Source organism: Hippocampus comes, unplaced genomic scaffold, assembly GCF_001891065.2.
Source record: "Hippocampus comes isolate QL1 unplaced genomic scaffold, H_comes_QL1_v1.1 scaffold22, whole genome shotgun sequence".
Classification (NCBI taxonomy): Eukaryota; Metazoa; Chordata; class Actinopteri; order Syngnathiformes; family Syngnathidae; genus Hippocampus; species Hippocampus comes.
In genome coordinates, this window is record NW_017806175.1 from 3,210,088 (window position 1) to 3,237,917 (window position 27,830).

Consider the following 27,830-nt stretch of genomic DNA (forward strand, 5'->3'; position numbering starts at 1 on the left):
TACTTTTTTAAAACAATATTGCTGGAATCAAAATGTTGTGTGCGTGTGTGTGTGTGTGTGTGTGTGTGTGCGCGTCCGCAAGGTACATGCTACCTATGACAGCGATTGCTTAATTTAAAACTACTAGCAAGGTCTGGATGGACTCTCACTTCACTAATCCCGCCCCTTCAAGTCTCTGACCAATACCACACCCCTCACCGGCATCCACGATTGCTTTTCTCAAACATTCATAATGGCAAGGTGCATGCTACCTATGACAGCGGTTGCTTAATTTAAAACTACTAGCAAGGTTTGGATGGACTCTCACTTCACTAATCCCGCCCCTTCAAGTCTCTGACCAAAACCACACCCCTCACCGGCATCCACGATTGCTCTTCTCAAACATTTATAATGGCACGTGATCATGAAAGCATGTAGCTGACTTAAAAACATGTTCAATAGTTATAGAGAATGCGTATCCGCAGCTAGCAATGATCCAATCAATCTTATCTGTAAAACTAATAATCACAACGAAATAGTCTCAGAATCGCCCTCCCGGCAAGGAAGAACTTCAAAAAAACGCCATACCACCTTTGCGGCTTTCCATAATCAAGGTGCCACTATAATCAGCTGTTGTAAACCCCCAAACTCTTTTGTTCACAACGCAGCAGCAGAAAGGTCATCCGGACAAGGCTCGAATCTAATTATGTCCAATAATCAGTGCGCTAAATGTTGCGCTGCAAGGTCGCAACTTGACTGTCTAACACTCGGATGCCTCTTACTTCTCTCCAGAGCCAAGCACGGTATAACGGAATTTTTTTCGCGCCTCAGGGGGGGAAGGAAAAATGAAGTATTCAAGCAAATTCTGTTCATAAATTGTCACTCAAACTAGTCGTAGAAATCTCCAGAGCCCAGCACGGTGTAACGGAATTTTTTTCGCGCCTCAGAGGGGAAGGAAAAACGAAGAGAAATTTGTGTGGGTGAAAAAAGCGATATAGGTGAGTGATCTGTTTGCAGAAACATTGACCATGAGAGACAAATTAATCCCCCCAACACAAACACACACACACACAATTCAAGCAAATACTGTTCATAAATTGTCACTCAAACTAGTCGTAGAAATCCCTTCAAACAGAACAACAGAATCGGTTGAATTGTCTGCTATCGTTTCAATCTAAACAATCAATTCGGGACAAAGCAGATACGAATCTATCAGATAGTGAAGGATATTTCCGGTGGCCAAAGACAGAAAGCACAGTACTGTAATCCCATGGAACATTTTCATGCTTGCTAATCACGCTTGCCATGGAAATTCGCCCTGATTCGAGTGCAGCGTTTTGACATACAGTCATGTTTTAAAGATCACCGCTACTTTGGTTTCGTGATCTGTTTCGCAGCAATCATTCTGACGTTCTACCTGCATGCCGTTTATACAGAAGCGCAAGATGGAAAAAAAGGTGGGAGATGGAGGCTTCTACAGGCAGTGTCAAGGGGGTTTCGGAACTACCTCTGAAGACAGAAAATTACCGTGTCGAAATTGTCCACCTGTGCTATTTATACAGAACAGTCACGTCGTAACAAGGTGTGAAAATGTGGCTTTTACACGCAAGTGAAAAAGGGGCTTCTCGTCTCACAGAAATGTTGGTGAAATAAATTGCTGTGTCAATGTTGTAACCCTTATTTGTATCAGAACACAGAAAAGAGAAATGAAAACTGAAGAACATGGAAAAGTGGCAAAAAAGTGCATTTGCTTAAAAGACGGGGCAAAAGGGTATTTCCAAATTTGGAGGTAGGATCACATACCAAGTCCAAAGTGCAACTTATATTTGATACAACAGATATTTGAATAGGGCGGCCCGGTGGGCCAGTGGTTAGCGCGTCGACCTCACAGTGCAGAGGTCGTGGGTTCGATCCCGGCTCCGGCCTTCCTGTGTGGAGTTTTCATGTTCTACCCGGGTCTGTGTGGGTTTTCTTTGGGTACTCCGGTTTACTCCCACATTCCAAAAAAACATGCATGGCAGGCTGAAGGCAAAAGGGTATTTCCAAATTTGGAGGTAGTATACCAAGTCCAAAGTGCAAAGTGAAACTTATATTTGATACAACAGATATTTGAATAGGGCGGCCCGGTGGGCCAGTGGTTAGCGCGTCGACCTCACAGTGCAGAGGTCGTGGATTCGATCCCGGCTCCGGCCTTCCTGTGTGGAGTTTGCATGTTCTACCCAGGTCTGTGTGGGTTTTCTTCGGGTACTCCGGTTTACTCCCACATTTTTGGATTGGAAACATGCATGGCAGGCTGATTGAATACTCGAAATTTATTTGAACACTGTGGCGCAACACTTGTCGCCAGATAATGTCAAGGAGTTGACTTTGGAAAATGGATGTGCACTTGTTTGAATTCATACCAATGTGTCAATTAAGAAGAGGGGCGCAAACATTAAATAAAGCTCACAATAAGATCGCAATTATTTGGGAAAAGAAGCCAAAGACAGTTTATGTTATTGCCAGTCAAAAATAATCACAGCTGCTATTCTCACTTTAAATTTGAAAACAACAACAAAAAACACCCTCAGGCACTTGTACAACTCTGGCTGATATATAATACCTAATTTCATTCTCACATCAGCAGGTCTTTGTTGTTGTTGAAACGGTTGCCTGGCAACCTACCGGGGTCATGATTTTCCGTTTTATGGGGCATTAAAAATAAAAAAGAAGAAATGATTTTATTGAGAGGACTGCACATGCAAGCTCATCTTGGAACTATTAATGGTCCTCGCCGTGAAACACACACGCAGACCTGAGCCAGCAGAGCCACTAGAATGCATTAATGCGAGCTCATCATGAGGCAGCGCTCAATAAGTAAGCCAGCAGCCTCGCGAGCACACTATCGCACACATACCACTAAAGACATTAGTGCTGCTCTAAATCAAACTGGATGCGCAACTACTTGACATAAGAACCTGCATTACAGCCTGCTATGAGCAGCCAGCCATATTGGTATGATAGAAAACCAGGCATTTCACAGCAAGTCTCAGTATACAGTGAACCTCCTTCAATTTGCGTTCCACCACTCATTTTTTGTATGGAACTTCACTAACAACTTTTGGCTTAAAAACACATATACTCGCACCTATCTATTTGGTTCTCTTTTTATAAGGGCTAAAGATTCGCCTAAATTCGTCTAAATCCCCTGAAATATGCCTCTTAACACAGCGGTCTTTTTTTGCAGCTGATAAAGAATATATGCCTCTGAATCTTGTTATAGTCTGTCTACATGTATTGCTTCATTGTTTGTCATCAAATATCCATCATTTAAAGCGCTATACATTGGGCTTCGACCAGTTAACTAGTCGGCCCATTATAGTTTTGTTTTTATTTTGTTTTTTTAATATTCCTAATCAGTTTTGCCAATTAAACCATGACCTCTTCTTTTTTTTTCCAATGACACAGTATATGCTGTTGACTGTTGAATCACTCCAAATGATATCTGTCCACGCGGTCCACTACATCGAGCTAAAAAGTACATTTCGAATGGCCTTTTCAGTCAATGAAACTTTTTTTATATAGCATATTTCTAATAAAAAGCAACACGTGCCTCACGAAACATGTGAAAAGACAAAAACAATCACTCACATCAGCCTCTGAAGCCCAGCCATCCAATGAGCCTATTTTGACAAAGGAATAGAAAGGACAAATATCGTTTTCAAATGTAGGGAGTAAAAGTCGGCAAACAATTAAATGCTAAAGTACTCATACTTTCAAAATCTACAGTAACAGAGTGTCCATGCTTCATTACTTCCAGTTCCCACTGTGGTTCATTCCCAAAGGTTTTACGACTTAGCTTATCGATTCCATTTTCTTCATAAGTCGCTTCCTTAAAATTCGACCGTTAAACTTTACTTATCAAACTACAGTATTTGCAGTTTTTCCAGAATTGTTTTTATGACGGCACCTGACACCCATCTAGCGGCAGCTAATTGTAACGGCAAGCGACGATGACTGTCGTAAAATTGAGCGCGACACTGAACCGCTTGACGATAGAATGTGCCACAATCAACATGGCCGATTCTTTGATATGCGGCGATACACAATACAGGTAGGAAAAGAAAACCGCGCGTACGTATTTGAAAAGTATGAAGATGGGGAAAGAAACGTGAAATTAGGCTAATTTGCAGGGTGAGCTCAGTCCTAAACAGAGATGTGAAACAGTTTGGGAAGAAGTTCATGTTTGACAGCAACGAGGAGACATGCTGGAACTCAGACCAGGCAAGTTGTTCGAGCAACCTGATGATCGGTGTCGGTCCTTATGTGTTTATCGGTCATTACAGGCGTGTTGATGAATGTTTGTATTTTGTCTAGGGTGACTGTCAGTGGTTGATTTTGGATTTCCCCCAGTCGGTTAACGTGTCCGAGCTAAAAGTTCAGTTCCAGGGAGGCTTTTCGGCCAAAACGTGCAGGCTGGAAGGTACAAGTAATAGCGAAATGTTCATAATTTTAGGTTTAATCGTCATTTATTGAAGATGTATATACAGTAGGCACAATATGTACTTTATTTTCTGTTGTTCCTCGAGCATCTTTTCTTTATATACCTTCGTTTCTGCACCCCGCTCCCCCATCTTTCACATGTTTTATTAAATTCATGAGTATGCTTTAATTTGGCAACACAAAAACTGCTTGGAACCCTGACTCCGCTTACTCTTTATACATTTCTTCCATGTTTCCTTACTTCCACCCTCTTGCTGAAACATACTCTTCTGCCATGCTTTTTCCCTCGTCTGACTAACCTCCTTTCGTTTTCCATTTCTGAATTTTCTGCCTTCCTTCATTCCCTCCTTTCTTTCGTTACCTCCTTCTCACCTCACACCTGCTTTCTTCTTCTTCCCTTCCCTCTACCTTCCTCTCTGCATTTTCACCTTTGTTTCTTCAGACCCACTTTTTATTCTTGCATCCTTCCTTACCCTAACTACTTTTGTACCGGTACCTTCCTTCCTTCCTCCCTATTCAGGATCTATCAAAATCTGCTTTTGAATCGAATTTTTGTTCTTGACTTAAATTATTTGCCACAATTTATTTATGGAACTTGTAAAAATTTTATTTTTTTTTACAAATTTTTAACGTAAACAGTGCTAACCTTTGACTCAGCATATATTAAGATTCTCTTTCCTGTTTTTCCCTGCAGGTTGTTCAGGAGATGGAGATTTCACTCTGATTAGTCATTTTTACCCTGAGGACAACAACTCTCTTCAGATATCCTTCATTATTTTTGTCACTGTCAAATTAGAAGTATTTTAGTTTACTTAAAAAAAAATAATTAAAAAACATATATTGGTCGGTGGTAACTTGTTACATCCTGGACTAGTTGCCAGCCTATTACGCACAGTTATTAAGTGCCCAATAATATTGTTACTGAGTGTGTTTGTCATCGCCAGTGATGTTTTTATGAGTGAAACCCTGCCTTAACTGCACACCCACTGCTTTCCCATACAGGAGGCGGCCGCCGTGGACAGAGTAAAAATAACATTTGAGAACAGCACAGACTTTTTTGGGAGAATTATTGTTTATACTTTGGACATCCTGGGGGAGAAATCGTTATGACCCATACTCTGAATATGAGAGAAATACGCAGGACATCAGAGATGCGGGATGTCTTTGCTGCCACCATATGAATGGATTGGAATGCTGCTTTTGGATGGTCACTGCAATGGGCAAATGTGCTGATGATTCACATCTCAGAAGACCACGACAACAGTTCAGAAATGTTCTGTACAATAATACATTCTATGCGCCCCTACAGTATTATGATTAATGTTGTATTTGTAGAATAGGAATTGAACTGAAAAAAAATCCCACCCGTTTTTATCCATCTCAGGGGCCAGCCATTTCGCTACCGCCACTTGATGTATCCATCTCAGTGGCCAGCCATTTCGCTACCGCCACTTGATGTTGACTTGAAAATTACATCACAGATGTAGTGTTGAATCAAAAAATAAATCTACTTGTACTTTGCAAAACAGTGATCAACATTTTCCAGCCAGAGTTAATCAATGGAATTTTAGCCAAATGCCACCTTGTAAAAATGAATGATGATTCTGTCAGCACACTATAAAAAAATACATTTATTAGTTCTTGTTTACGTACGGTGTTGCTGGTCTACAGACAAACTAAACTATCTTCCTGCACAGTTGGCAAATATTTGTTATACTGCCTTGCATAAAAATGAAATAAACAAAACAAAAAAAGCACTTTCTCAGTGTCACTGTAATTTATCGGCATGCTGGCTTGTAGAGTCTGAGAATATGGTCCTCCAACACCTTCTGAACTACAACACAGAAAAAAAAAAAGGAAATACTGTGTGGATAGTGCTAAAAGGCTGTCTCGTTGAAAGATGATAATTACTTTTTTTGTATCCCAGGGCAACAGCCAAGGCCATTGCACTGTAGCCAGAATCAGACTCTGTGGTTATGTCCGCTCCTTTGGCTACGAAAGAACACAATGATCAATTCGTATAGCAATCGGACATCTGTCGTATATGCATACAATGTACAGTAAATGAATGTACCCAAGAGCGCCTCAACACATTTAACATGGTTTCCTCGAACAGCATACAGAAGCGGAGTCCCTCCATTCTGCAATCAAAACATCAGATTTTAGTCTGCAAGCAACTTTTTTTTTTCCTCAGTGTTTCACTGAAATGGATCGTGGTAGCAGATGCTCTCTGACACAAATAGTCTCAATGGGCGAATAAATGCCTTGCATTTTGATCTCTTTAGTGTCACGAGTATGACTTTCATATTTTGTTTACGATTATTTAATCGCTGTTGGGCAAAATCCTCACATCTCAAAAATGACTACCGTACTTTTCAGGGGAAAAAAAAGCCATCTTCCTTGAGTTACCAACCACGTTGTCCAAGTTAGCATCATATCTTTGAGTGCTATGATATATCGTTCTGCACCGACTTCAAAACAACACCACCTCATGTTCTATTGTTAATTTGACGACCTGTGGTTACATCATTGTCCCAAACTCTTTTACAATGGCCTTAGCGCCATGAACGATGCAAAAAAATAACATTTTGAGGTGACATAATAACGCCCGGGCTCCTGCAGGGTGAAGGAGGAGACGGCGTTTTACATTTCTCAGACAATAGTTAGCCGTTATTAGTTTCTGCCCAACAGTGACAATTTGCAGTTCCTACGCAAGTGTACCCAGTCATAGACGTTGACATCAACCCCACGTCTGAGGAGAACCTCGATGATGTCCACATAGCCTCCGGAACTGGCTAGAGTCAGCGCACTTTCACGGTCCCTTGCAACTATTTTGGGGTCTGCGCCCTGGCACATGAATCAAAACAGCGTCAGTGAGTGATTGCCCTGATAAGACTTCTTCCTCCTGCCCTCCAACCTTTTCCAAGAGCAAGTCCACCACTGTTTTCTCTCCAAACGCCGACGCCCACATAAGAGGAGTGAAGCCCCGTTCGTCCTGTTTGCTCAGCAATGATACGTCTGCAAAACAAGCAAACATTACAATCCGGAAGTAACAAATTCAAATTTTGTGACTCCAGTGACTCTTTACAGGGCAGACATTTTTCCAAAAAACACCAACATAATCCTAATTAAACACAACTCCCATGTTTGTACTTTACCAACGCAATTCAAAAGTTGGCAATTTTTGAGGAAAAAAATTGCATTGTCATAATAAAAATGATTTGACATTACTTATTCCTACAGATTATATTGTGGACAACCAAGCTACACTCCATGGAGCGCAGTTTGAGAGCCCCTTTGTCGGATAATATGCGAATCATATGTCAGTTCAGTCACATCCAAATGCCTCACCTTTACTTAGTCGCACCGCCACTTGTAAAACCTCACCCTGGGCAGCCAGCTGATGTATGGACAGAGCTTATAATGGGAAAGATAAATAAATACATTAATACAGTCAAGCACTAACGAAAAGAAAAATAAATTAATCATAAAAACTCACAGTCTAAGTTCGCTGGGCGTGCATTAACTTCATTGCCACGTTGCCTGTTGGTGAGTGTGTCTGAATGGTTGAAGAGACCCTCTTCGTCCACATCGGCAATCTCTAAAGACACAAAGCCGTTCATGTGGAATACATGCGTGAAGTTTTGAAAAATAGCTCATGCTAAAATAAGAAAGGCACATTTGACTAAAACTATGTGGAAAATTAACAATGGACTAAATGTTTTGGGTGATGGGAAAATCTCTCTGAATGTTCTGAACTCCTGTTGACACTGATTGCAGCCAGTGAACCAAGTACTGTATACAGTAATTCTAATTATCTTTGTAACACTGTGAATAAGCGGTTTGTAAATCTGCCACACAGTTCTGAGATTCAAGGTTTAAATGTCGAATCTGGCCTTCCTGGGTGGAGTTTGCATGTTATCATAACCCTTGCTTGCTTGGATTCTTTCTTTCTTTCTAAATTCCAAAAACATGCACGCAATGCAAGTGGTTTTAATGCGACTGTGAATGGTTGTTTGTCTACATGTGCCCTGCGACTGACTGGCAACCACTCCGTAGTGTATCTCTGCCCAAGGTAAATCATTTGAGGGAGGTGAAACATCAGTAACACCACTCATTGCAAACTACAGTACAACCACAATAATAAGCACATTCTTAGATGAAGAATTCTAAAAAATATATCTATTTGTATCAATTGTAAGTACTGTACATTAAGCACTCAAGAACTTGTTTTAAAACGAAGTCTCCATCCTGTGAGACACATGCTTTGTTCCTCTCACCTCTGTGCTCAAACGTTTTTGTACTTGATGTGTGACTATGTTGGTCCTCCTCTCCTCCTGCATCCATTATCACCGCTGCGAGGAAAAGTGAATACGTTAAGTGCATACAAGTGTTAAAAGTAGAAATTCAGTCACGATGTCGTCGTCTTACCACATCAAGTCTTGGGTACCTAATTTGCACCAACTTCCTTGTGGCAAAAGTGAAAGTAGGTTAATTTCACCTGTCGCGACAGTCGACGATGAGCCACGAAATACATTTAATATTATCAAACGAAACATTAATTATCGAAATACGTGAAATCGAATCATGTTAAGCTTGAATAAATCCCGTGTTCGAGAGCTTTAATGTCTTGCGAGGGCAGATTTCTGCGGACTTGTGTTTTGATTTCCTATCCGGAGCCCTTAAGCGTTGCACACCATCATTCAAAACACGGAAGTAGTGCCTAGCGGAGAGCCAATAGTCGCGTTTTCCCGTATTTATTTCTTTATAATGTGGATGTAATTTTCATATTTTATCATGGAAGACCAAGAGATGCAACTCAAAGTCAGACGAGGTAAGTGTCGCATATTTTATTCGTTTTTCGTGGAGGTTAGCGATATTGCTAACTCAAGTTAGCCACTGAGCCAGTGTAATTTGAGTTCAAGTGTTGCGCTACCATTTTAATTTCTGTTATTCGTACGACTTTATTTTATTATTTATTATTGTTTTGTCGACAGTGAGTGACAAGTTCACGGAGAGCATGTACGTCCTGGCTAACGAACCGTCCGTGGCGCTATACAGACTGCAGGAGCACGTTCGGAGATCCCTGCCAGAGCTGGTGCAGCATAAGGTACTGTATAAACCCAGCCCAACACACACTTAACGACAATTAAATGATTCGTAGACACTTAATTAGATACAAACGCGGATCTCATACAAGAGCTGTATTTGTAATTGTAGACTTTTCTGTGATAACTTTATTGGCAATGTCACAGAGGTTTCAAATTTACCGGTAACAGTGTGTGTTTTTGTGGTGTAAACTGCAATTGCAATTTTTTTCCAAGTGTTTTGACCCTCTCTTGAAGATAAATAATGTACTAAAAGAGTCTTGGGGCAGAAAGGCAGAGTAGTGAGTAGTGGAGGTGGGTGGATAAGTCTGATTTGACAGTCAGCTTGTGGACCAGGGTTTCGGTCTAGCGTGGCCACTTGAGAGCGCCTCGTTATCCGCCGTGAGTACGGTAGTAAGAGAAGGCGTCATACCCAGTGGACAGTTGAAGTGAATATATGTTTTCATCTCAAGCATGCAATTATTTGTAGGCATAAGAAAAAAGTTAGATGAAGTAGAATCTGTTTTTCCAGGCTGTAGAAGTGATGACTGAGAGTGAAGCGGGGTGTTGTTTCAATGCATTCATCGGCCATGCCAACAGCTTTCAAATGTGGAGAGAACCTTCATTTTTTTAAGCCTGGTTTTATATACTTGGCATTCAGTTCGGCAGGGTTGTTAACAACTTCTCTGTGGTGTGTAAAATGTAAAAGACATGGCCCGGCATCATGACTAGTGCCACGAACATTGATCCATATTTCTGTCTTGCTTGCCATCATTTCTCCCATAGACAGATATGCAGAGCTGGGAGGAACAAAGTCAAGGAGCCATCTACTCAGTCGAATATGCATGCAGGTTTGTCATGATGATGGATAGACCTGTATGCCTCTTACTGGCTCCCCACCATGCTTCTTAACCCCTCTACTGATCTTTTGTTGTTCTTTCTACAGTGCCGTAAGAAGCATGGCCAACAGCAGCGTGTATTTCAAAAACATTGACAGTCTCCTGCGACAAGCCATCAGCATGAAGGAGCAAATCAGCAGCTCTCAAGGACGCAGGTAAGAAAACAATGATGCATGGTGATATATCTGTAACCATTATGTCTTTTTGAAGTTATCACCCAATCATTTACTTTTTTTTTTTTTTTGGTATGGCATTTTCCTGAGTTTTTTTTTGTTTGTGTCCCCCCTGCCCCCCACCTGCATGAACTTTGCATGATGCCAACCGTTCTCCCAGTCCCCTTGTTGCTGCTTCACATGCCCCATCCACTTCGTCCTCCTCATGACAGAGCTATGTCCAAGGTAAGTACCTAATGGCACACAAGTACAACTGAGAAGCGATGATTTTGGAGGGGCAAGAATTTCGTCCGACGCAGCAATACAATGAAATTATGACGATCTCATCATAATGTACTGACAAATACACGATTTCTGTGTAAAATTTGGTCTTGTTTATTTGATGACAAAGATATTTTTCTATTGTGTGAAAGGCAACGGATATACACAGGTTAATTGTCTCATCTGCCATTTAGAGGAAGAGCAGTTATTTATTCTGTCTCTCACGATACGTTGCTGTCATAGACGCACAAACAAAAACATATTTGCAGTAAATAAATAATTTTCAGGCAAATTAAGTGAAATTGAATAATTTCTCATCGCACACGAGGTGGGCGATCATTGTATTGTTGTATAAAATAATTTACACAGTAGATTATCACAATTGGATGAATTGATTAATCAATTTAAAACAATTTATAGAGTCGTCAGGGTGGATTTTTTTTGCTCAGTTTCCAGATGGTCTGGAATCATTGAAGCTATTACATGCCAGTAGTATATCCATGCTGACTTATTGAAATCCTCGTCTTCATCAGCCTTTTGTCACACAAGGGTCGAGTCTTTTGCCGAAATGCCGGACTTGCGCGCCAGGACGCTCCTCATCTCGTTGTTGACGCCATTCCAGGGTTTAGCCTTTAGCAAAACCGAGTCTGAAGATAAGCTCCTGTGTGAACGAGGACAGCTGCCGCCTCCGCTGTAGCTGTCCACATTGCCAGAGTGGCCGCGCGACTCTTCTCCAACAGGGGGGTACTCCTCCTGCGGGTGGTGCCGCTGCTGGTGTCTGGGGCTGCTGGAAGGGGTGAACGACATGTGATGCTGGAGGTGGGACGGTCTGCGGGGCACCCGCAGTTTGTCCACACCAATTTTTAGCTCACAGGGCCAAGACACGGGACTGTTGTTGCTGCTTCTGTGCTCGTTGCGAAAGAGAGTTTCGAGATGGTCTTCTCGGCCGCGTTTAGCCACTTGGGAAACCTTGACAAGAGAATGGATCACCACTACCAGAAGGATCAAGATGCCGGAGGCCAGGACGGAGGCGCTGGCAATTCCCGTCTCCGCCTCAAATATGAGCAGCATAAAAATAGACATAGCTGAAAGACATGAGGGTAGTTACTTAAACGACTTTGTGATTAATCGTGCAAAAACATGAGTAATTGTTTCCTATATTAGTAGTTTAAACCGCAAATATAATCCAAACTAAGATCCCAAAACGGTTACCCATTACTGTTAAATGAATTGTTTTACGTGATGCTAAATGTTCATATCCATTTTGGACAGTTGGACCTGAAACAAAAGGGTGAAATTGAAGTGCCTTACACTTTTTTTTTGGTCTTATTTTATCTGCAGAAAAAGGACGGTGGATCATGTTATGCCAAGGGATGCCGGAGAGAAGCGCAGCTCTGGAATGTGATAACCCTTCCCTGCATTTAGTCATTTTGTGGTGCTTGATTGAAGTGCGTGGGAAAGGTCCTAATCCCCTTCACCCTCTAGCCCTGCCCCTCCAAGCACAAGCTGCTCAGTGGAACAGAGTAGACCAGCGCTGCCAGGTTCGGCTTAAAAAAAAAAAAAAACCACTTAAGTCATGGACACCGCTCAAAGAGTGCATTGTTCTCTTGAGCTCGTGGGACAAGAACAACAGTGCTCTTTGCTCGCTCTGCTGTTGACTTCCCTGCCGACATTTTGCACATTAGTTGGAAAGGACATCCCCTGCTCTTGTTGTTGTTTTTCGATCCCAGTTTGGTGCACACTTCAGTGCGACACAATATTGTGATGTACTATTACCGCTTGCTGTATGGTATCAAAACATCAGCATCAAATATCAATTGCAACAATGTGTCATTCGCACTACGGTACAGTGTTAGTACACCGTCGAAATGTATCAATGCTCGGGTCAAATGATTTTTAAAAATCTAAAAAAAAAATAAAAGTAAATCAATTAATAGTGCGTGCGCTTTAATACTTGCTTATTTTTTTTCAAGGTCCTCTTCTCATGTTGTTTTTGTCAAACAAGCAAATTAATCTGTATTACACCTATACATAAATGTTTTGGTATCAGTATGTTAGGCTTACGCTAAAATAAAAGCAAATTGACCAGGAATTAATATGAAAGACTGTTTATTTACCCACTTGAATTCGTTGTTAATTTACTCAACATTTTGACTTGCTCCCTTTTCAGCATTCACTCTGACAACTTCACAAAATTCTAATTTCGGGTGCGGTCCGGAGCCCTGTTTGATGTACAGGTAGTCTGCCATTATTGCTTGCATTACACTTATAATGCATCAAATAGCAATATTGTGGCGTTTCGCTATCACTACACAAGCAAGCATAAAATACCAATTTTGCGCAGTCTTGACACTTCAAATATTCATTTCGAATTAGGAAGCTGCCTTCCTTCTAGTCAATATTTTTTTCTGATTTATCGTTTATTGCACAAGACGTGGTATCGTAATACTGGGATACTCTCTGCAAAATATGGTGACTGTAAATGTGTGAGATTCCTACCCTTTGTTTATACCTGCTAAATAGACCGAAACTCCAAGGCAGAACAATCCGATGGCCACATGTCGCACGGCTCGGCTGTCCAATAGGAACCAGTCTGCTCTGTGGAGACAATACTGTACATTCACTTTTTTTTTTTTTTTGTGCATACAAACTAGCTTCTACATTGCACGTGTGCAGTATGTGTCAACAAATGTAGAAGCTCATTACTATTCAGACTGTTTCACACGTTCCAGAGGAAGGGGGCACTCTGGGTTTGTAAGTCTACGTGGGAAAGGGCGAGCAAGAGGCCGTGCTCTGACTGTAGAATGAAAAGGTGACTGTTTTAACGGGCTTATTGGAATTGAGAGGCAGGAACAAAGCGGGCTCGGCCTTGTAGGATAGTGTGAACCTCCATTCACAGCTTTAAATTTTGCTCAATTATAATTTATGAACGTTGGCCTTGATTAAAATGCAATGCTGTCCTTGAGTAGGATCAAAACAGTTTTATTAATTGTACAGACAGATTTTACTCTGATAAATGCAATCAGACCTCAATTTTAATTGAAGATACGTGCTTTAGATTTATGACACACATACTGTATGTTATTTACGAGCTCCTTAATTCACACACTGATGAGTCTTAATGCGGGTGAAATGGTAAATTAAATGTTGATTAAGTGTGGAGATTATTCATTGGCTAGAAAATCTCAAGGATTGTAAAGTCAATATTTAGGTCAGGAAATGATAAGTTTTTTCTCCAATACACACTTTTCGCTCGATGGTGATGTCAAATTCTTTACAGGACCCCAAACACGAAACGCGCGTATGAATACAGTATATTAATTGACCATTATGCGGTCGCAGGTGTGGTACACCCTCAAACGTGACGCGGCTTGATAAACCTGACTGGAACTACTTTTTTTTTTGTTTTGTTAATTTAAACAGTGGAAACGTCCAATATTGCGAGAGGTAGTCTTTATTTCACCGGTGATTTTATACAACTATTACCTTTCGGTGTCCAGTTCTCCTCGACACACCTCGGTGGAAAAGTAGCCATGTAGGAGACAGACCACCACCGAGCTCAGGTTAAGGGTGAGCGACAAAGCCGAGAGCGCCGTGGACACCGGCAACAGGAAGGCCCGAACGTTAGGGGGTACGACCGAGGGAGCGTTTTCCTTTATGGCCGTGTGTTGGGGCTGCAGCTGGAAGATCAGAATGACCGACAAAACCGACATAATGGCCGATAGAATCCCCAGTAGAGACAGGACAACCACGGACCGCTGACTGTAAAAGTGTGTCATCTTTTTATCGAATTAAAAAGGTAAAAAGTTGTCTTCGGTTGAAGTAGTCCATTAAAAAAAAGTGCGCCTAAATGAGAAGTGTGCTGTTTCCGAGTGTGCGTGAACGTCCCTCCTCCTTCTCAATATGCCGTCTGCCCATGTGATGTGCGTCCAATCCTCAGATTACTAATTACCCAGTACAATGGATTTTTACACAGTTATTTAATGCCTGTTTACCTTCTCCCAATCTACATGTAGAAAATGGCAAATGTTGTATGTGTATTCAAAACACATATCCATTGTTGCTGGATATGTGTATTCAAAGGTTTAGTAAACGTCAAATTAAAATGTCCAGGGCTAGTTGCAACAGAGAGACTGGTAGAGGCACACAAAGGCACAGAAGTTGACATCCTTGCAAAGGTATTGGTTGATTCATGAATCACGTCAAAGCCAAAAGGTAAGCAGAGCTGCAGAGTTGGCACATCTTAGAAAAAAAAAAAACTAAGCAGGCTTTTTGAGTGCTGTGGCTTGAGCGCATGCTGTAGCTTGCCAAAAGCAGAAGTGAGAAGTTTCAGGAAAGTGGCAGGAAGACCTCGCGAGCACCTTTTGAACTCTTTAAATGGCTCTGGCATCAAGTAGAAGTAGACAGAAAACAAGATATTTATTTGGTTTTGATAACACCGCCACATAGATGCTCTTCGTTCTCCCTTTTATGGCATTTTGTTTAGCATTAAGATAGCAGACAAAATAAGTTTTGTTGTTGTTTTAAATCACAAGTTAAGTGCAGTCTGTACAAGTGAAATTCTTTTGTGTTGTTTAGTTTGTCAGTAAGTTTCAATGTGAAGACTTTTTTTTTTTTTTGCTACAAGGCTCAAAATAACTTTTTCAAAGCAGTTTTGCAAATCAGTGACTTCATCCGAGGGGCAACTTTCTATTTTGTGGAGCAACTTTTTGCAAATTAATCACACTGATGTGAAGCGAGAATTTTTGTTAAAAGGACTGAAAAATCGCTGCAAAAACTTTTCTGTTTAATATTTATATAGTTCTGAATAGATGGCATGGTCTTTTAGGTGTAAGGTGACGCGGGGTGTATTTCCTGTCCTTACCTTACCTTACAATGTTTAGAGTGAAGCACGAATGAGACACGCAGAAACCTCCGTGAGTCACAACAACGTCCCCTAGCTTGCTGGGAGTCAAGTGCGCAAACCCCTGGATATTGTTTGTTGCTAACTATTGCATCAGCATAGATTTTTTTTGTTGTTGTTGAGATGCGATGAGGATGATGTTTTGTGAGTCAGCTCCCGACATAAGCATGCGTGTCATCTGACTGCGTACATTTCTTATTTTTAGTGTGTTGCATTGTCACGTTCTCAAAATAACAGTCAATCATCTGGCTGGCAGTGACATATGTATCCTATTGACTTTTCATTTGGCTCTTTAGTTGTCTATTTTCTCTGTGAAGGCTGTCACTGACAATGGGTCAAATTGAACCGGAATACATGGCAGACCTCAAAATGTAATTAATAATGTAGCAGTTTGATGGCGACATCCTGCTTTCGTACCACTTGAGAAGTTCTGGTTTACTACGGATGTGTGGTCTTTTTTTTTTTTTTTTCCATTATGTCGGCCTATGATATGCAGTTTTTCAGATGTAAAAGGGAAGTCAACCCCCTAAATTTTTAAAGCAAGAATACACTGAATATGTCAGCACTAGCCAAAACAGGGTACTCCGATTTATATCGTTTATGGAATAAGAATTAAACACAATAATTCAAGTGAAGTGACAGAAGCTACAGTAGATACAGTGGGCCATTGACCTATGCTGGCTGACAGATTGCAGAGGACGATGGATTTAACGAATGGATCTGTACTGCTGAAATAGAAAATATACACCGGTCATGAAATGGGAAGTGTAGGAAAGTGATAAGAAAGCAGTGGACATCAAGTGCCTCTGCGCTATATTGTCTGTCTACAAGTGTTGCTCTATCGTTTGTGTCCGTATATCCAGTGCTGAAAGGCTGCAAACATTGATGCTGGTTTCGTTTGTCGGTCTATGGGTGTTTTTCATTCGTAAGTGAGCAGACTATCGTTAATTGTGTTTTGATCAAATACACAATGTTTAATCCCCTTTGTTTTGCTGGCTGTGGAAATAAACAGCTTGACGTCGGCACTTGGCTCTTGTTTGAAAAATTGCCACTAGTTAGCGCTCCAAACTCAAATCTTTGCTAGTAACCTAAGACAAAAATTTGTGCGAGCAGCGGCTTCGATCTCAAAACTCAAATTTGGGCCACTTAGCCTATTTAAATGAAACATTGGGTTAATTCTTAATTTCTTCAATTTTTTTCAAATAAACAATTTTAATACGCATTTGACTTATACAATGACCTTGTCCTTATGTCAGTTTAAAAAAAAAAATCAAATGTGGCCCTTGCGCACAAAACTTTCCCCACTTCAGATCTAAATTGCATTTAAAAAAAAAAAAGTTTTCCACCAAGAAGCACGTTATTAACTGTAACTTGTCTTCAATGTGTTCCTACTAGGTGGTCCATTGATGCAAAAATGACGAAAAGGAAGTCTGTGTTGGATTTGCTTGCATGCATGGTGACAGAAGGAGGAGGAGGAGGAGGGTGGATACAGTCAGCCAGCTGTGTGAGGGCAGTGCTCTTGTTCTACATCAGGTTGACACACTCGCACAACCACACACACTTCCTCCTCTGGACCGGACCTCTCCTGTGCGTTCATTGATGTGCAAGCGCCTTCGAGTGTGAACGGAGAGAGGTGAGATTTCAGCATATTTCATTTGTGTGACCAAATAACTAGTTGCTGTGCAAGAAGCCGAGTCTTTATTAATAAAAAGAGATGCTCAGCAACTCCGGGCTATTCTTAAACCGACGTCAGCGGGGTCAACAGGTTAATTTGTGCGCGGAAATCTTTTTTTAAAACTTATTTGGAAGCGCGGCGCCCACTTTTTGTTGTGCAAATTGCATCCTCGTCCAGATGGATTCATATGGAGGCAGATTCGGTTCTGTTGCCATGCTGACACGATCAAAAATATCAGGGCAATTCAATTAACTCCTGTTAAAATTAGACAAATATTTCCTGCACATTATTGCACTTGGCGAAGGCCCGTTGTTGAACCGCTTGACCCCACTCGCATGTGCAATGATGAAGTAATCCAGCAAATGTTTCTATCTTTACAGCCGCCCTAATAATGCTCAGTCTGAGAGGGGATTCATTTTTATTTTATTATTCTGCTTGTCCTGTGCACTGAGACTGCAACCACAATCACAAATAAGAGCCTTTCCGGTCATTTCCACGTTAGTCAAGAGCCATTATGCTCTTTACGTTCGTATCTGCATGACACCTTTAATTTGGGTGCGACTGATATTTAATTAATTGTATGGCTCATATTGTTTGGATCAGCCAGACCCTTTGTGCTAGGTTGCAGGAAGTTCAATTTTCAGTCCTGTGGTGATCATTCCACTTTTTTTCTTTTGCCATTCTGCTACTTTGTCCTGGTAACATCACAAAAAAAAAAAAAAAGCCAAATTCATTTCATAAAGTCACTTGTGGAGTTATTGTTGTAGACCACTGGTGATTCTTAAAATCCAGTGCCGCTCCTGGTACAAAAAAAAAAGGAATTGCTGCATAAGAGGAATTCGATTATATTTAACATTTAAGTGGACCGCATTTAATCTTTGATAGCAGTTTGATTTTCGATTTTTGTTTCCGTACAAAACATCAAAATAATTTTTTTAAATGTATTGGTTTTCTTCTCTCTATTGATGCGCTACGATGTTGATCATACTGTGCATCTTAATGTGACTGTAGCTTACAATAATATGATATGATATATATATTTTTTTTTAGGAATATAACCTTTTTTGTACTGCATTTCATTACTTGCTGTGATAGCAGTACTTGGAGAACAATGTATTTTTTTAGGTGACACCGGGTGTAAATAATTTTTGGGGGGGACGCTCCAGTTAAGTATCACTGAAATTGTTGGCGTCACACATGATGAGGACATCAACTCCAAACTGAACTTTGACTTTTAATGCACATTTTATCAGGACAAATCAAACTATTCCTTTTTTGGGGGGGGTTGTTTTTATATGGGCTACATTATTACATGTCACAATCACGCCAATGAAATGACTCCCAATTAACATCTGCCCTGACCATCGATCAGACTTGATATGAATATGGTTATCTCAGCACTTTATAAGGTAATACGCCGGGCATTTCCTCACTAAATGCCCAAGATGCCTGTGTACGCAGCACACGTCAGGGGTCATGGGAAACGCTGCCGCCATATCCGCCAAGGCATGATCAGTAGTAGGGGACAAGTCTCCAAAAATACATGTGCATTATTGAAAGGGGGGGGGGAAACCAGTGGAAACTCCTCCGGACGAGACAGACAGGTCAAGGGTTCAGACGTGCGGTACTCGACAGACTGCAGACGTCTGCACAGTTCAGAGGTTCTCGGTTCCAAACTTGGCGCTGGCCTTCCGGTGTGGAGTTTGCGCGATCTCCCCGTATTTGTGTGGATTTTCTCCAGGTACGCGGGATTCTTGTCACATTCCAAAAAGGATGCCTTCGCACCATTTGAAGACTAAATCGTCCGGAGGTGTGAATGAGAGTGTGGACGCTTGGTTGTTTTGATGTGCCCTGTGATTTATGCCCAAAGTAACCTAAGATAGGCTCCAGTTGTAACTTTCATGAGAACATAAGTGAATGGATGGATGGATGGATGGATGGACAGCCATTTTACTTTTTGAAAGGATAAAATGAAATAGAGCCTTTTAAAACAAATCTCGGAATAGGTTTTTGACTTGATTTCTGTTGTAAAAAGGAACAATGGGGAATCAGTTCTTCACATGTCATTTCAGACATTATTGTTAAGAGGATGGGAGAATCTGAATGTTCTGCACTCCTATTTCCATTGCATTGTCCTCATGTGCTGACTAATGCTGCCTCAAGGTGTTACAGTACAGTATAACAGTTATTTGTGGATGTGGGTTAATTTACCACAACTAGCAAACTAGCTGATTAATTTAATCAATTAATCGACAATCAATTCTACTATTAAGACCTGCCTGATTATGGATTTTTTGTTTTTCGGCCAATTCCGATATTTGGCAGATTACAATTCCGACAACTGATTAAACGACTGATTAATTAACCAAAATATATAGAATGAATAAAATAACTTATTTTTCGTTTTTGGGGCGGAGGGTTCATTTAACACTTAGAACAATAAAGATATGACTCACAGGCGGAACTTTTGACTTTTATACAATACTTTTTCCTTTACAAACTTAACTTTTTAGAACAGAGAGAAACATGAGCAAAAAATTTGCTTGTTTGTTTTTTTTTTTATTATTTGTTTACGGTTTCAGTGTCACTATGATGTACAGTAAAGCATTTTTTTAAAAAAGGTTGGCAAAAGTCTGCAAACAAATCGGCCGATTTTGAAATGGCTTATAACAGCCGATTAAATCGGATGGCCAATTTCTCTGTCGGGCCCCAACATTTTATGGACAGAATTCTTCAAATAGACTTCTGTACTATCACGGTTTACTTGAATGCATTTCTACATGTTTTATCATGTATCCATCTCTTATGGGAAACAGCATTAATTCATTGCAAGTGTCTCAAGTCCCCGTGGTAAGAGCCTGGTGTATTTTTACCCCCATGAGGCGATGCAAGCTAAAGTTAGCGTGGCCCCTGAAGTCCACACAGTCTAACACCCACACTGTCTGGCTTACCGGGCCGGGTCGGGCTGGCAGCAGTGCACGACCGCGTTGCTCTTCCCCAAGAGACCTGGTTAAAAATACTGCATAGAACGGATTTTTTTTTTTTTTTTTAAATAAAGGTTGTTTGGCCAATAGTGAGACGCTCGCAGTTGAAGGAAAACAGTATGTTTGGGAGGCAAGTTGTGAACCTATACGAGCCGCCCACTCTTCTCTCATGCGTGGTCTTGAGAAGCCCTGATGAGAACTGAAGAGGGTCAGCATACGTGAGGACATGGGTGGATTGCGGTGCGCGCGATGACGTCCATTCGTCCAAGTCACGGACATTTTTTATTTTTTTTGGTCCCCCGAAAAAAGCCTCAGCAGAGGCAGTCGGCTTGAAACCATGCAGTCATTTGTACGACAGAAATGTTCAGTGGTGTGTTATGTTGAAGTTTGGGCAATATGGCCTTACATATCTGATTTTTACTTTTCATAGATTCACCCACCCCTTCGGTTATAGGAAAAAAAAAACAGAACATTTTGCTCAATGTTTAGTTTCTTCTGGGAAGTGTTTTTTCCCCCTCCTGATACTAAACAAGCTTTGAAACAGGTCACACTTATCACTTACTCTATCAAAGTTGCAGGCAAAAGATGGAGGCCGTTACTTGACATTGTAACTAACAAACAGTCCAAGTAAAGTTATGACCAATAAATCTATGGCGACTATTTGAATCTACACCTGAAACTTTTTTTTAAAAATACACTTCGCTTGTGCTCTGCTTTTTCTCTCACATGCTAACCTGTTTTCACATCGGTTTTCTCACCAGAAGAAAGATGGGAAGAAAGAAAATCCAGATTTCTCGCATTGTGGACCAGAGAAACCGACAGGTGAGCCGAACACAAATGATTTATTTTTATTTTTACTTTGACTTATTCCCAAACCCAGAGGAAATCTGTCAATTTCACTGAATTGCTCTCGAAATTATTTATTTGAAACAAAAAATGGATCAATTTGTCTGTGCCAATGATGTAGAGTGAGAGGCAGAATAATTACATGCTCTTCCACTAAATGGCAGAAGTTACATTTAACATTTTTGTCTGGTGATGGTGTGCTGTGCTATTTTTTTTTTTTTTTCCACTGGATTGTAGGTGACGTTCACCAAGCGCAAATTCGGCTTGATGAAGAAGGCGTACGAGCTGAGCGTGCTATGCGACTGCGAGATCGCCCTCATCATCTTCAACAGCACCAACCGACTTTTTCAGTATGCCAGCACCGACATGGACAAGGTTCTGCTCAAGTACACGGAGTACAGCGAGCCACACGAGAGTCGCACCAACACTGACATACTGGAGGTTGAGAGATTTCACCAACTTTCGTTTGAATTTTTGCGGCTTTAGGGGGGTTTGTCCACTCTTGGTTCTTATTTTGTGTTTGCTGTCAGACTCTGAGGAGGAAAGGCCTCGATCTGGACACTTCGGAGCTTGACGGCGAGGAGAGCATGCAGGTGACGGGCCATAAATGTCAATATGGCAGCGGGGTGGATGTGTCTGCGGGTTGCCAGCGGCTCTATGTCAGTACACACCCACACACAACTCACGCACGCATACAGTCGATGCTGGAAAGGAACAAAGTACAAATACTTAAGTAGATTTTTCAGGTATCGCTACTTAGAAGTAATTTTTTTTTTAACTTCTACAGCCTTCATTTGAGAGTGACATCTGAACTTTCTATTCATAGCTTTGTCATAAAATAAATGGCAACCTCCAGATTACAAAAGAGTTAAAAAAAAACATTTGTGGATCATTACTTATTGGCTGGAAGACCCACCTGTTTGCGTTTTTGTGCTCTTCCTGTGACACTCTAAGATGCCTTAACCCTGTCTAAACGAAAAGTAGTAGTTGGGGTCAAGGAAGTATGTTGAAGTGATGCATTTGGACTGAGAAGCTTCGATCTCTGTATTTTGGGGAGGAGCTAATTTTAGCCTGAGTTGTTGGTTGAAGTTCCAGTCTTGGCCGTGTGTGAACATTTATGAATGCTTCGGATTCATTTTTTCAAACTCAAATTATCTGTAAGCTATTCATTTTAAATTTTGTAAGCCAAATTTGAAATCATGTTACTTTTTTGGGGGAGCGTTGTTTATATTTACTTTTTGAAATATTGTGATTACCATTAAATATTTTGGGACAAGGTGTTCATTAGTTGTGCGTTTTTTTTTTTTGCTATTCATAAGAAGGCTCAGTTCTTCCCCCAAAATAGCGGCAATAAACTGTGTCTAATGACGTGACTTGTGAGTGTACATGATCATCACATCACTCTCCAGGCTCCATCCCTGCGCTCCACGGAAGCGTCGTTCCCAGCGTCAGAGAACAACTTCCCCGTCTCCTCCGGACCCGGCACGGCCCCCCACAGACTACCGGCATTTAAATGCGCCAGCCCGGTTCCTGCAATGGCTCACGGCTCCTTCATGCCGCCGCACTCAGGTATAGAAGAAACGTCCACACGCATCAAGACTTTCATTCGTCTGCTGTCTGAGTGGCGATCTATCCTCACACAAGTTGTTCCCACAGTCTTGAAACTGTGTGCAGCTGTCCGTCACCTCAAAGGAAGTGAGTCTCGCAAGTGCATTGGGTGTATCTTATGAAACTTGATTTTTTTTTTTCACCACTGTGGCCACCTTTGGTTTCTGTCTGCAGTTGTTGTCACACCTGTTTTTGTGATGATGTCATTAAAAGTGACTCCACTGTGACACTTTAAGCAGTTTACAGTACATATATAAAAAGCAAGTGATAATGAATTCATTAAAACTGGTTTTTTTTTGTTTGTTTGTTTGTTTTTTTGCCTAAATAAATTTTATTTTTTCCCAATACCAAACAAGCTATGAAACCAGTTTTTTTTTTCCTCAGACATTTTTTCCCCTAGCAATTTTTTGTGACAATAAGATCTGCAACCGACTCTTTGCACAATTCTCCGTGAATTTGTTGTAAAATCGGCAAAGAAAACACCGATGGCAATCCTGACTGTACTCTTCACTACACATCCATCATCTGGCCCCATAATATGATGCAGATATTTGTTGTAATACCAAATGCATGCCGCTCCATTTGGCACCATCGTTTTCTTTGATTATAATCCGAAAAAGTCCAAATGGGAAATCTCCATCCAATTTTGATTAACTGCCCAGCGCTCAAAGAAAGTTAGTCAGCTAAGTCAAATTTCAGCCTCAACTGTTGTGTTTCGTTCCATCCCGTCTGCAAAAGATGCAAGAGAAAGAAGAAGTGTGAAGGTATCGCAGTTGCTCGCATCATCTTTTTCACTTCCCTCCGCAGGTATCGGCTACTCCGTCTTCTCCCACATGAGCCGAGGGCTCCACCCGAAGACACCTCCTCCTCCTCCGTCCCCTCTGACCCTCCCAGTAGACGGGGCCCATCAGGGCTCACGCACCGGGCCGAACGCCGCCATGAGCCGCGGGCTCCTGTACCAGACGGGCCTGCACGGCACCATGGGCAAAGCTGGCCTGCTGGGCCACACTCTGGCTGATTACGGCCTCGCCTCTCCTGGAGCTTCGGGTAGCTTACACTTTATTTCTTCCTCTTATCATTTCATCATGTATGACTTTCGGATTTGTCTATTTTTCTTTCAGAGTACAGCCAACCAAGTTTCTATCACTCTGTGAGTCTGCAGCGAGGAGCAGTGAACTCCTGGCAAACAACGCAGCCTTCACACCATCTCCATGGGCCTCATGTAAATCAAGGGTAAGGATGCATTCGAGTGGAGGTACGCTCACCGGCCACACTAACCTGATAACTCCTTTTGTTGTTCCCAGGATTTCCACCGGTGTCTGCTCGTTCTCCCCCACCTTGACGCATCCTCCCTGCCTCGGCATCCACATCAAATCTGAGCGCAGCTCTCCTGAGCAGCACGTGGTCTCTCCCGCCGCCTCCCCTCTACACGGCCTCAGGCAAGAGCAGTCGCCCATGAGCAGGCCCAGCTCGGACCTCCACAGCCCCCCGGTACCGGAGCCCGAGACGTACTTGCCCGATGGAGGAATGCTGAGACAGTCGCACGTGCGTGAGGGATGGCAGAGATAGCTGTGCATTTAATGGACATTTTATTCGGTACATATGCACAAGCTGATGAAACCCAGCGCGAGAACTTGACCAAAAATTAAATCAGCTATTATTTAAAGCACGTGGTTGCTTTTAACACACCAAGTTTTGATGGTCACTGTAAATTAATGTCATTAGCACATTTGTAAAAACTCAATACATTTGATAGCTCTTGTGTTGGGTGCCATCGGATTGCCTATGTGGACCTAATTAACTGTCCAGTCTTCTCAGTCAGAGCTGGTCTCTGCTCGGTGTTGTCTATCGGTGTTGTTTTCAGCCCCTCACACGTCACTTGATTGTTCGCATTAAAAAGACGCACACACGTTTGGTGGTTTGATTTGTTTGGCACGATCATAAAATGAAAATGTTCATGTAAATCCCATGAATAAAAACCAATTTCAAAGTCTGTCCAGTTCCATTATAACAAGGGTAACCACCATAAAAAATGACAAATGACACAAGAATGTTGTTCTCCAGATGTATTTGGTAAAAAAGAGAACGGAATGGACAACATTGCATCAGGTAACTAAATGTAGAACATATTAGAATGCAAAACAAATGGTTAAAGTATATTTTTAATGAGGGATGGACATTAGAAAGCAATACCTAAACACATGCACACGAGTCATTCAACATATACAACATGATCGAAACAACCCAGTCCGGTCTAGAACTTCTTCCCTTTACGCAATTTGTTGTGACGCCAAATGTTTTCCTTTCGAAGACGCTTCCAGTAATCCCAGTTGTCCTCCTCCAGCTCGTGAAGCATGTACGGTGCCTCCAGGTTTAACTGAAAGAGCCTAAAATAGTAAAATACCCATTTTAAATGGATGGAAGAAAGCTGTTATTAAACTGGGGTGTGTATGGAGGAAAAAAAAAACATAACTTCTGACATGTCATGTTGTTTATTGTAGAGGAATGGAGTATACAAGGTCTACAAATTGAGCTGCCTCATTAATTTAACAAAGCCACATGCTGCATCACCAAGGCTGAGGTTTTTTTTTTTTTTTATGTGGCCAAGCGCATTTGACAAAATGATTTTCATTGAATTTCGCCATGCGCCAGTGTAATTACATTTAATGACACAAAAACCTAACAACGTCTGTCCTTTATTTGCAGTTATATTGATGCCATTTGCCAAATACGGCAATAATACAAATGTATCTCAAAATGGAAGGAAGAAATGTTCTCACCACTCTGGATATTCCTCAACGGGTTTAAGTTTGGGGTCTTCTCCCTCTTTGTAGATGTTGACCCCGACTGCATAAGAAGTCAGTCTTGCTGGATCTTTGCACACCTCTGGTCCTTTCAGCTCCTCTTTAACCATCCCCTTGGCTTTGCCTTTAGCGGCTGGAGGAGCGAGCAAAATGTAATTGTTATTAAAAACAGGTCGCCCTTGTGAAGGTAAGGAAATTAACATTAACTGGAAAACGACTTTACTCACCCACTTTTTTCGCATACCCACACGCCGGTAACTTGTTTAACGCGTTAGTCCTGCGTGTGGTGAGTAGTGGTGCATTGTTTGCGATGTGTCTAGTTAGCAGTGAAACGCTAAATAATGCGGAACTGGTCATTTTTACAGTGTGTGACTTACTAAGGACGACATTAGCGTACCATGCTGTAACTTGACATTCACTCTTCTACTTCCGGCCACTCTGTTGTGACACTGCTTGGAAAATCTGCACTGCCCTTCTGTGGACGAAAACCTGCACTACATGCTATTTTGCCACCCTGGGTCTGAAATCCATCTCCTCCGCATCCATATCGATCTAAGATATTATTAAATTTAAAAGAAGTATGTCCGAGCCTTTTAAATGCGAAGTTAGCTTCGCCACTGTAGTTTTGACGTTTGATATTCTTCTCCTGGGCTTTCGTTCCTTTTAGACGGAAATACAAACGCCATACTATTTTACCAAGACAGTATTTTATTCCTGGGGCGGCACGGTGACAAACTGGTTAGCACGTCCGCCTCACAGTGTATGATGGCGCTACGCAGCTCTAATGCTTCTTTGACAATCTTTCGTTGATACCAAAGAAGAAGAAGCACTGCCCAGCTTTCAGGAAAACATGTCGGAATATCAACATGTCCAGAAAAGTGCCCTGAAAATTAAGGGCGTGGGAAGCATTTCTTCTGGGAAAAAGTGAGTAAAACGCACAGATTAGTTAGTTAATGGCCATTTTAACGTTTGTCTGGCAGAGGTGGTCTATTTATTAGCTTTCAATTCACGTCGCTCGAACGTTACCCTTCGTGCTAACAATTGCGTTAGCTCAGTTATTTTGGTGAATCGTTCACTATGAAGTCTAGAGTCAACAAACAGAAACATTAAGTTAAACCCACCCACACCCACCACTTAACCTTAGATACGATTGAATAAAAACTAATAATAATACAACAACAACCTAGACACCTTCAAGATTCTCTTGGCTACACAATAACGCCAGGTTGAACACTTTGTTTTTCACAACACTGCCTATTACTGAGATTGTATGTCATGTCGGTAGTGTGGAACAGGACTGCTTCCTACTGAGAGCTTACAGAGACATATTGAGGATACTGACATCACATTACGTCTCGTATTTTACACATAAAAATAGCCTTTTTTGTTTTTCCAATTCATGCACAATATGTATTTAAATTTGTAACAAAATGTTGGAGAGAAAGTTTATATTGTAGACATCCAGTGGGAAAGTATTTCCCACAACGCACGAGCGTTTACTGTAATGCAGCTATTATAAATCCCATATCCGTCAAAACCGAATGTTGATGACTTTGTTCCAGGAAGAAGAAGAAGGACAAGGAGAGCAAGCATCGCATGGAGCAGGTGGCGACCAATCAAAACGATGAGGAGTTGAAAGCCAAACGGGCATACATGGACAAAAGGACGCCTGCGCAAATAGCCTTTGACAAAATGCAGGAAAAGAGGGTATGTATATTTTGGGGTACTGTGGGAGATATTTTCCTGATTAGGTGAGGTAACAAGAAAAAAAAATGTTTGAATCTCAGTATGTAATATTGTGATTTTTTCAAAGTATTTCTTTTCTTCAAGTTAATGTGTGATCCAAGAGTGAGGTAGATAAGATAAGATAAGATAAGAAAACCTTTATTAGTCTCGCAATGGAGAAATTCCCAATTCACAGCAGCAAAGTTATGAATGGAAGAGTTGTATGTTGTATTTTTATAGCACCCACCATTGCTGAATTTTACACAAACATCAAACTGCTCTTCTGATGGTTTTCCTTCACTTCTACCTTGTAAAATCACAACTTTATTGTCAACGGATTATGCCATTTTTCTTTCAAAAAATACAAATTTGTTCTGGTGGCATAATATATATATATATATATA

General features: G+C 41.3%; 7 protein-coding genes across 11 annotated transcripts in view; 4 read left to right on the forward strand and 3 right to left on the reverse strand.

Annotated features, from left to right (window-relative positions):
- The first annotated feature begins 3,973 nt into the window (after window positions 1-3,973).
- On the forward strand, window positions 3,974-5,820 carry nr2c2ap (nuclear receptor 2C2-associated protein). The gene is made up of 5 exons (XM_019896813.1): window positions 3,974-4,072; window positions 4,152-4,242; window positions 4,336-4,441; window positions 5,156-5,223; window positions 5,449-5,820. The coding sequence occupies exons 1-5, from the start codon at window positions 4,035-4,037 to the stop codon at window positions 5,569-5,571; spliced, it is 426 nt and encodes a 141-aa protein (XP_019752372.1). The 5' UTR covers window positions 3,974-4,034; the 3' UTR covers window positions 5,572-5,820.
- A 252-nt stretch (window positions 5,821-6,072) lies between these two features.
- On the reverse strand, window positions 6,073-9,135 carry rfxank (regulatory factor X-associated ankyrin-containing protein). Of its 2 annotated transcripts, none has more exons than XM_019896811.1 (9): window positions 8,963-9,135; window positions 8,742-8,816; window positions 7,961-8,062; window positions 7,813-7,878; window positions 7,379-7,479; window positions 7,183-7,308; window positions 6,536-6,602; window positions 6,373-6,453; window positions 6,073-6,295 (listed from the first exon to the last, which is right to left on the reverse strand). In XM_019896811.1, the coding sequence occupies exons 1-9, from the start codon at window positions 9,018-9,020 to the stop codon at window positions 6,240-6,242; spliced, it is 732 nt and encodes a 243-aa protein (XP_019752370.1). In that variant the 5' UTR covers window positions 9,021-9,135; the 3' UTR covers window positions 6,073-6,239. The 2 variants fall into 2 exon arrangements, with proteins under 2 accessions (XP_019752370.1, XP_019752371.1); XM_019896812.1 differs by having other exon boundaries at window positions 8,893-9,101.
- A 27-nt stretch (window positions 9,136-9,162) lies between these two features.
- borcs8 (BLOC-1 related complex subunit 8) lies at window positions 9,163-12,973 on the forward strand. Of its 2 annotated transcripts, XM_019896816.1 has the most exons (6): window positions 9,164-9,295; window positions 9,459-9,571; window positions 10,335-10,399; window positions 10,495-10,602; window positions 10,781-10,845; window positions 12,223-12,973. In XM_019896816.1, exons 1-5 carry the CDS (start codon window positions 9,259-9,261, stop codon window positions 10,827-10,829), a joined length of 372 nt encoding a protein of 123 aa, XP_019752375.1. In that variant the 5' UTR covers window positions 9,164-9,258; the 3' UTR covers window positions 10,830-10,845; window positions 12,223-12,973. The 2 variants fall into 2 exon arrangements, with proteins under 2 accessions (XP_019752374.1, XP_019752375.1); XM_019896815.1 differs by lacking the exon at window positions 10,781-10,845 and having other exon boundaries at window positions 9,163-9,295.
- tmem221 (transmembrane protein 221) lies at window positions 11,189-15,368 on the reverse strand. Its single transcript, XM_019896810.1, has 3 exons — window positions 14,368-15,368; window positions 13,394-13,479; window positions 11,189-11,966 (listed from the first exon to the last, which is right to left on the reverse strand). The coding sequence occupies exons 1-3, from the start codon at window positions 14,658-14,660 to the stop codon at window positions 11,422-11,424; spliced, it is 924 nt and encodes a 307-aa protein (XP_019752369.1). The 5' UTR covers window positions 14,661-15,368; the 3' UTR covers window positions 11,189-11,421.
- mef2b (myocyte enhancer factor 2b) lies at window positions 14,381-24,883 on the forward strand. Of its 3 annotated transcripts, none has more exons than XM_019896807.1 (8): window positions 14,381-14,451; window positions 21,205-21,265; window positions 21,527-21,730; window positions 21,820-21,948; window positions 22,699-22,858; window positions 23,705-23,944; window positions 24,019-24,130; window positions 24,202-24,883. In XM_019896807.1, the coding sequence occupies exons 2-8, from the start codon at window positions 21,212-21,214 to the stop codon at window positions 24,464-24,466; spliced, it is 1,164 nt and encodes a 387-aa protein (XP_019752366.1). In that variant the 5' UTR covers window positions 14,381-14,451; window positions 21,205-21,211; the 3' UTR covers window positions 24,467-24,883. The 3 variants fall into 3 exon arrangements, with proteins under 3 accessions (XP_019752366.1, XP_019752365.1, XP_019752368.1); XM_019896806.1 differs by lacking the exon at window positions 14,381-14,451 and adding an exon at window positions 17,172-17,417; XM_019896809.1 differs by lacking the exon at window positions 14,381-14,451 and adding an exon at window positions 17,172-17,417 and having other exon boundaries at window positions 21,820-21,882.
- A 65-nt stretch (window positions 24,884-24,948) lies between these two features.
- Window positions 24,949-26,144, reverse strand: mrpl54 (mitochondrial ribosomal protein L54). The gene is made up of 3 exons (XM_019896814.1): window positions 25,929-26,144; window positions 25,678-25,834; window positions 24,949-25,284 (listed from the first exon to the last, which is right to left on the reverse strand). The coding sequence occupies exons 1-3, from the start codon at window positions 26,056-26,058 to the stop codon at window positions 25,152-25,154; spliced, it is 420 nt and encodes a 139-aa protein (XP_019752373.1). The 5' UTR covers window positions 26,059-26,144; the 3' UTR covers window positions 24,949-25,151.
- A 351-nt stretch (window positions 26,145-26,495) lies between these two features.
- Window positions 26,496-27,830, forward strand: part of fam32a (family with sequence similarity 32 member A) — a 2,464-nt gene continuing 1,129 nt past the window's right edge. The window contains exons 1-2 of the mRNA XM_019896817.1: window positions 26,496-26,625; window positions 27,264-27,408. Of these exons, the coding sequence (XP_019752376.1) occupies window positions 26,552-26,625; window positions 27,264-27,408 (219 nt within the window). The 5' untranslated portion in view covers window positions 26,496-26,551. The remainder of the gene's footprint in view (window positions 26,626-27,263; window positions 27,409-27,830) is intronic.

Excerpts from the sequence above, each read along its gene's own strand:
- rfxank (XM_019896811.1), bottom strand. The coding sequence starts at position 9,020 with ATGTTTCGTTTGATAATATTAAATGTATTTCGTGGCTCATCGTCGACT. Across the intron at positions 8,817-8,962 it reads ATCGTCGACTGTCGCGACAG|CGGTGATAATGGATGCAGGA; the intron begins GTGAAATTAACC and ends TTTTCCTCGCAG. Across the intron at positions 8,063-8,741 it reads AAAAACGTTTGAGCACAGAG|AGATTGCCGATGTGGACGAA; the intron begins GTGAGAGGAACA and ends TTGTGTCTTTAG.
- tmem221 (XM_019896810.1), bottom strand. The coding sequence starts at position 14,660 with ATGACACACTTTTACAGTCAGCGGTCCGTGGTTGTCCTGTCTCTACTG. Across the intron at positions 13,480-14,367 it reads GGAGAACTGGACACCGAAAG|AGCAGACTGGTTCCTATTGG; the intron begins GTAATAGTTGTA and ends TTGTCTCCACAG. Across the intron at positions 11,967-13,393 it reads AGTTTCGGTCTATTTAGCAG|CTATGTCTATTTTTATGCTG; the intron begins GTATAAACAAAG and ends CATGTCTTTCAG.
- borcs8 (XM_019896815.1), top strand. The coding sequence starts at position 9,259 with ATGGAAGACCAAGAGATGCAACTCAAAGTCAGACGAG. Across the intron at positions 10,400-10,494 it reads TCAGTCGAATATGCATGCAG|TGCCGTAAGAAGCATGGCCA; the intron begins GTTTGTCATGAT and ends TTCTTTCTACAG. Across the intron at positions 10,603-12,222 it reads AGCAGCTCTCAAGGACGCAG|AAAAAGGACGGTGGATCATG; the intron begins GTAAGAAAACAA and ends TTTTATCTGCAG.
- mrpl54 (XM_019896814.1), bottom strand. The coding sequence starts at position 26,058 with ATGACCAGTTCCGCATTATTTAGCGTTTCACTGCTAACTAGACACATC. Across the intron at positions 25,835-25,928 it reads TGGGTATGCGAAAAAAGTGG|CCGCTAAAGGCAAAGCCAAG; the intron begins GTGAGTAAAGTC and ends TCGCTCCTCCAG. Across the intron at positions 25,285-25,677 it reads GTTGAGGAATATCCAGAGTG|GCTCTTTCAGTTAAACCTGG; the intron begins GTGAGAACATTT and ends TTACTATTTTAG.
- nr2c2ap (XM_019896813.1), top strand. The coding sequence starts at position 4,035 with ATGGCCGATTCTTTGATATGCGGCGATACACAATACAG. Across the intron at positions 4,442-5,155 it reads CAAAACGTGCAGGCTGGAAG|GTTGTTCAGGAGATGGAGAT; the intron begins GTACAAGTAATA and ends TTTTCCCTGCAG. Across the intron at positions 5,224-5,448 it reads AGGACAACAACTCTCTTCAG|TGCTTTCCCATACAGGAGGC; the intron begins ATATCCTTCATT and ends CTGCACACCCAC.
- mef2b (XM_019896807.1), top strand. The coding sequence starts at position 21,212 with ATGGGAAGAAAGAAAATCCAGATTTCTCGCATTGTGGACCAGAGAAAC. Across the intron at positions 21,266-21,526 it reads TGGACCAGAGAAACCGACAG|GTGACGTTCACCAAGCGCAA; the intron begins GTGAGCCGAACA and ends ACTGGATTGTAG. Across the intron at positions 23,945-24,018 it reads CGCCTCTCCTGGAGCTTCGG|AGTACAGCCAACCAAGTTTC; the intron begins GTAGCTTACACT and ends TTTTTCTTTCAG.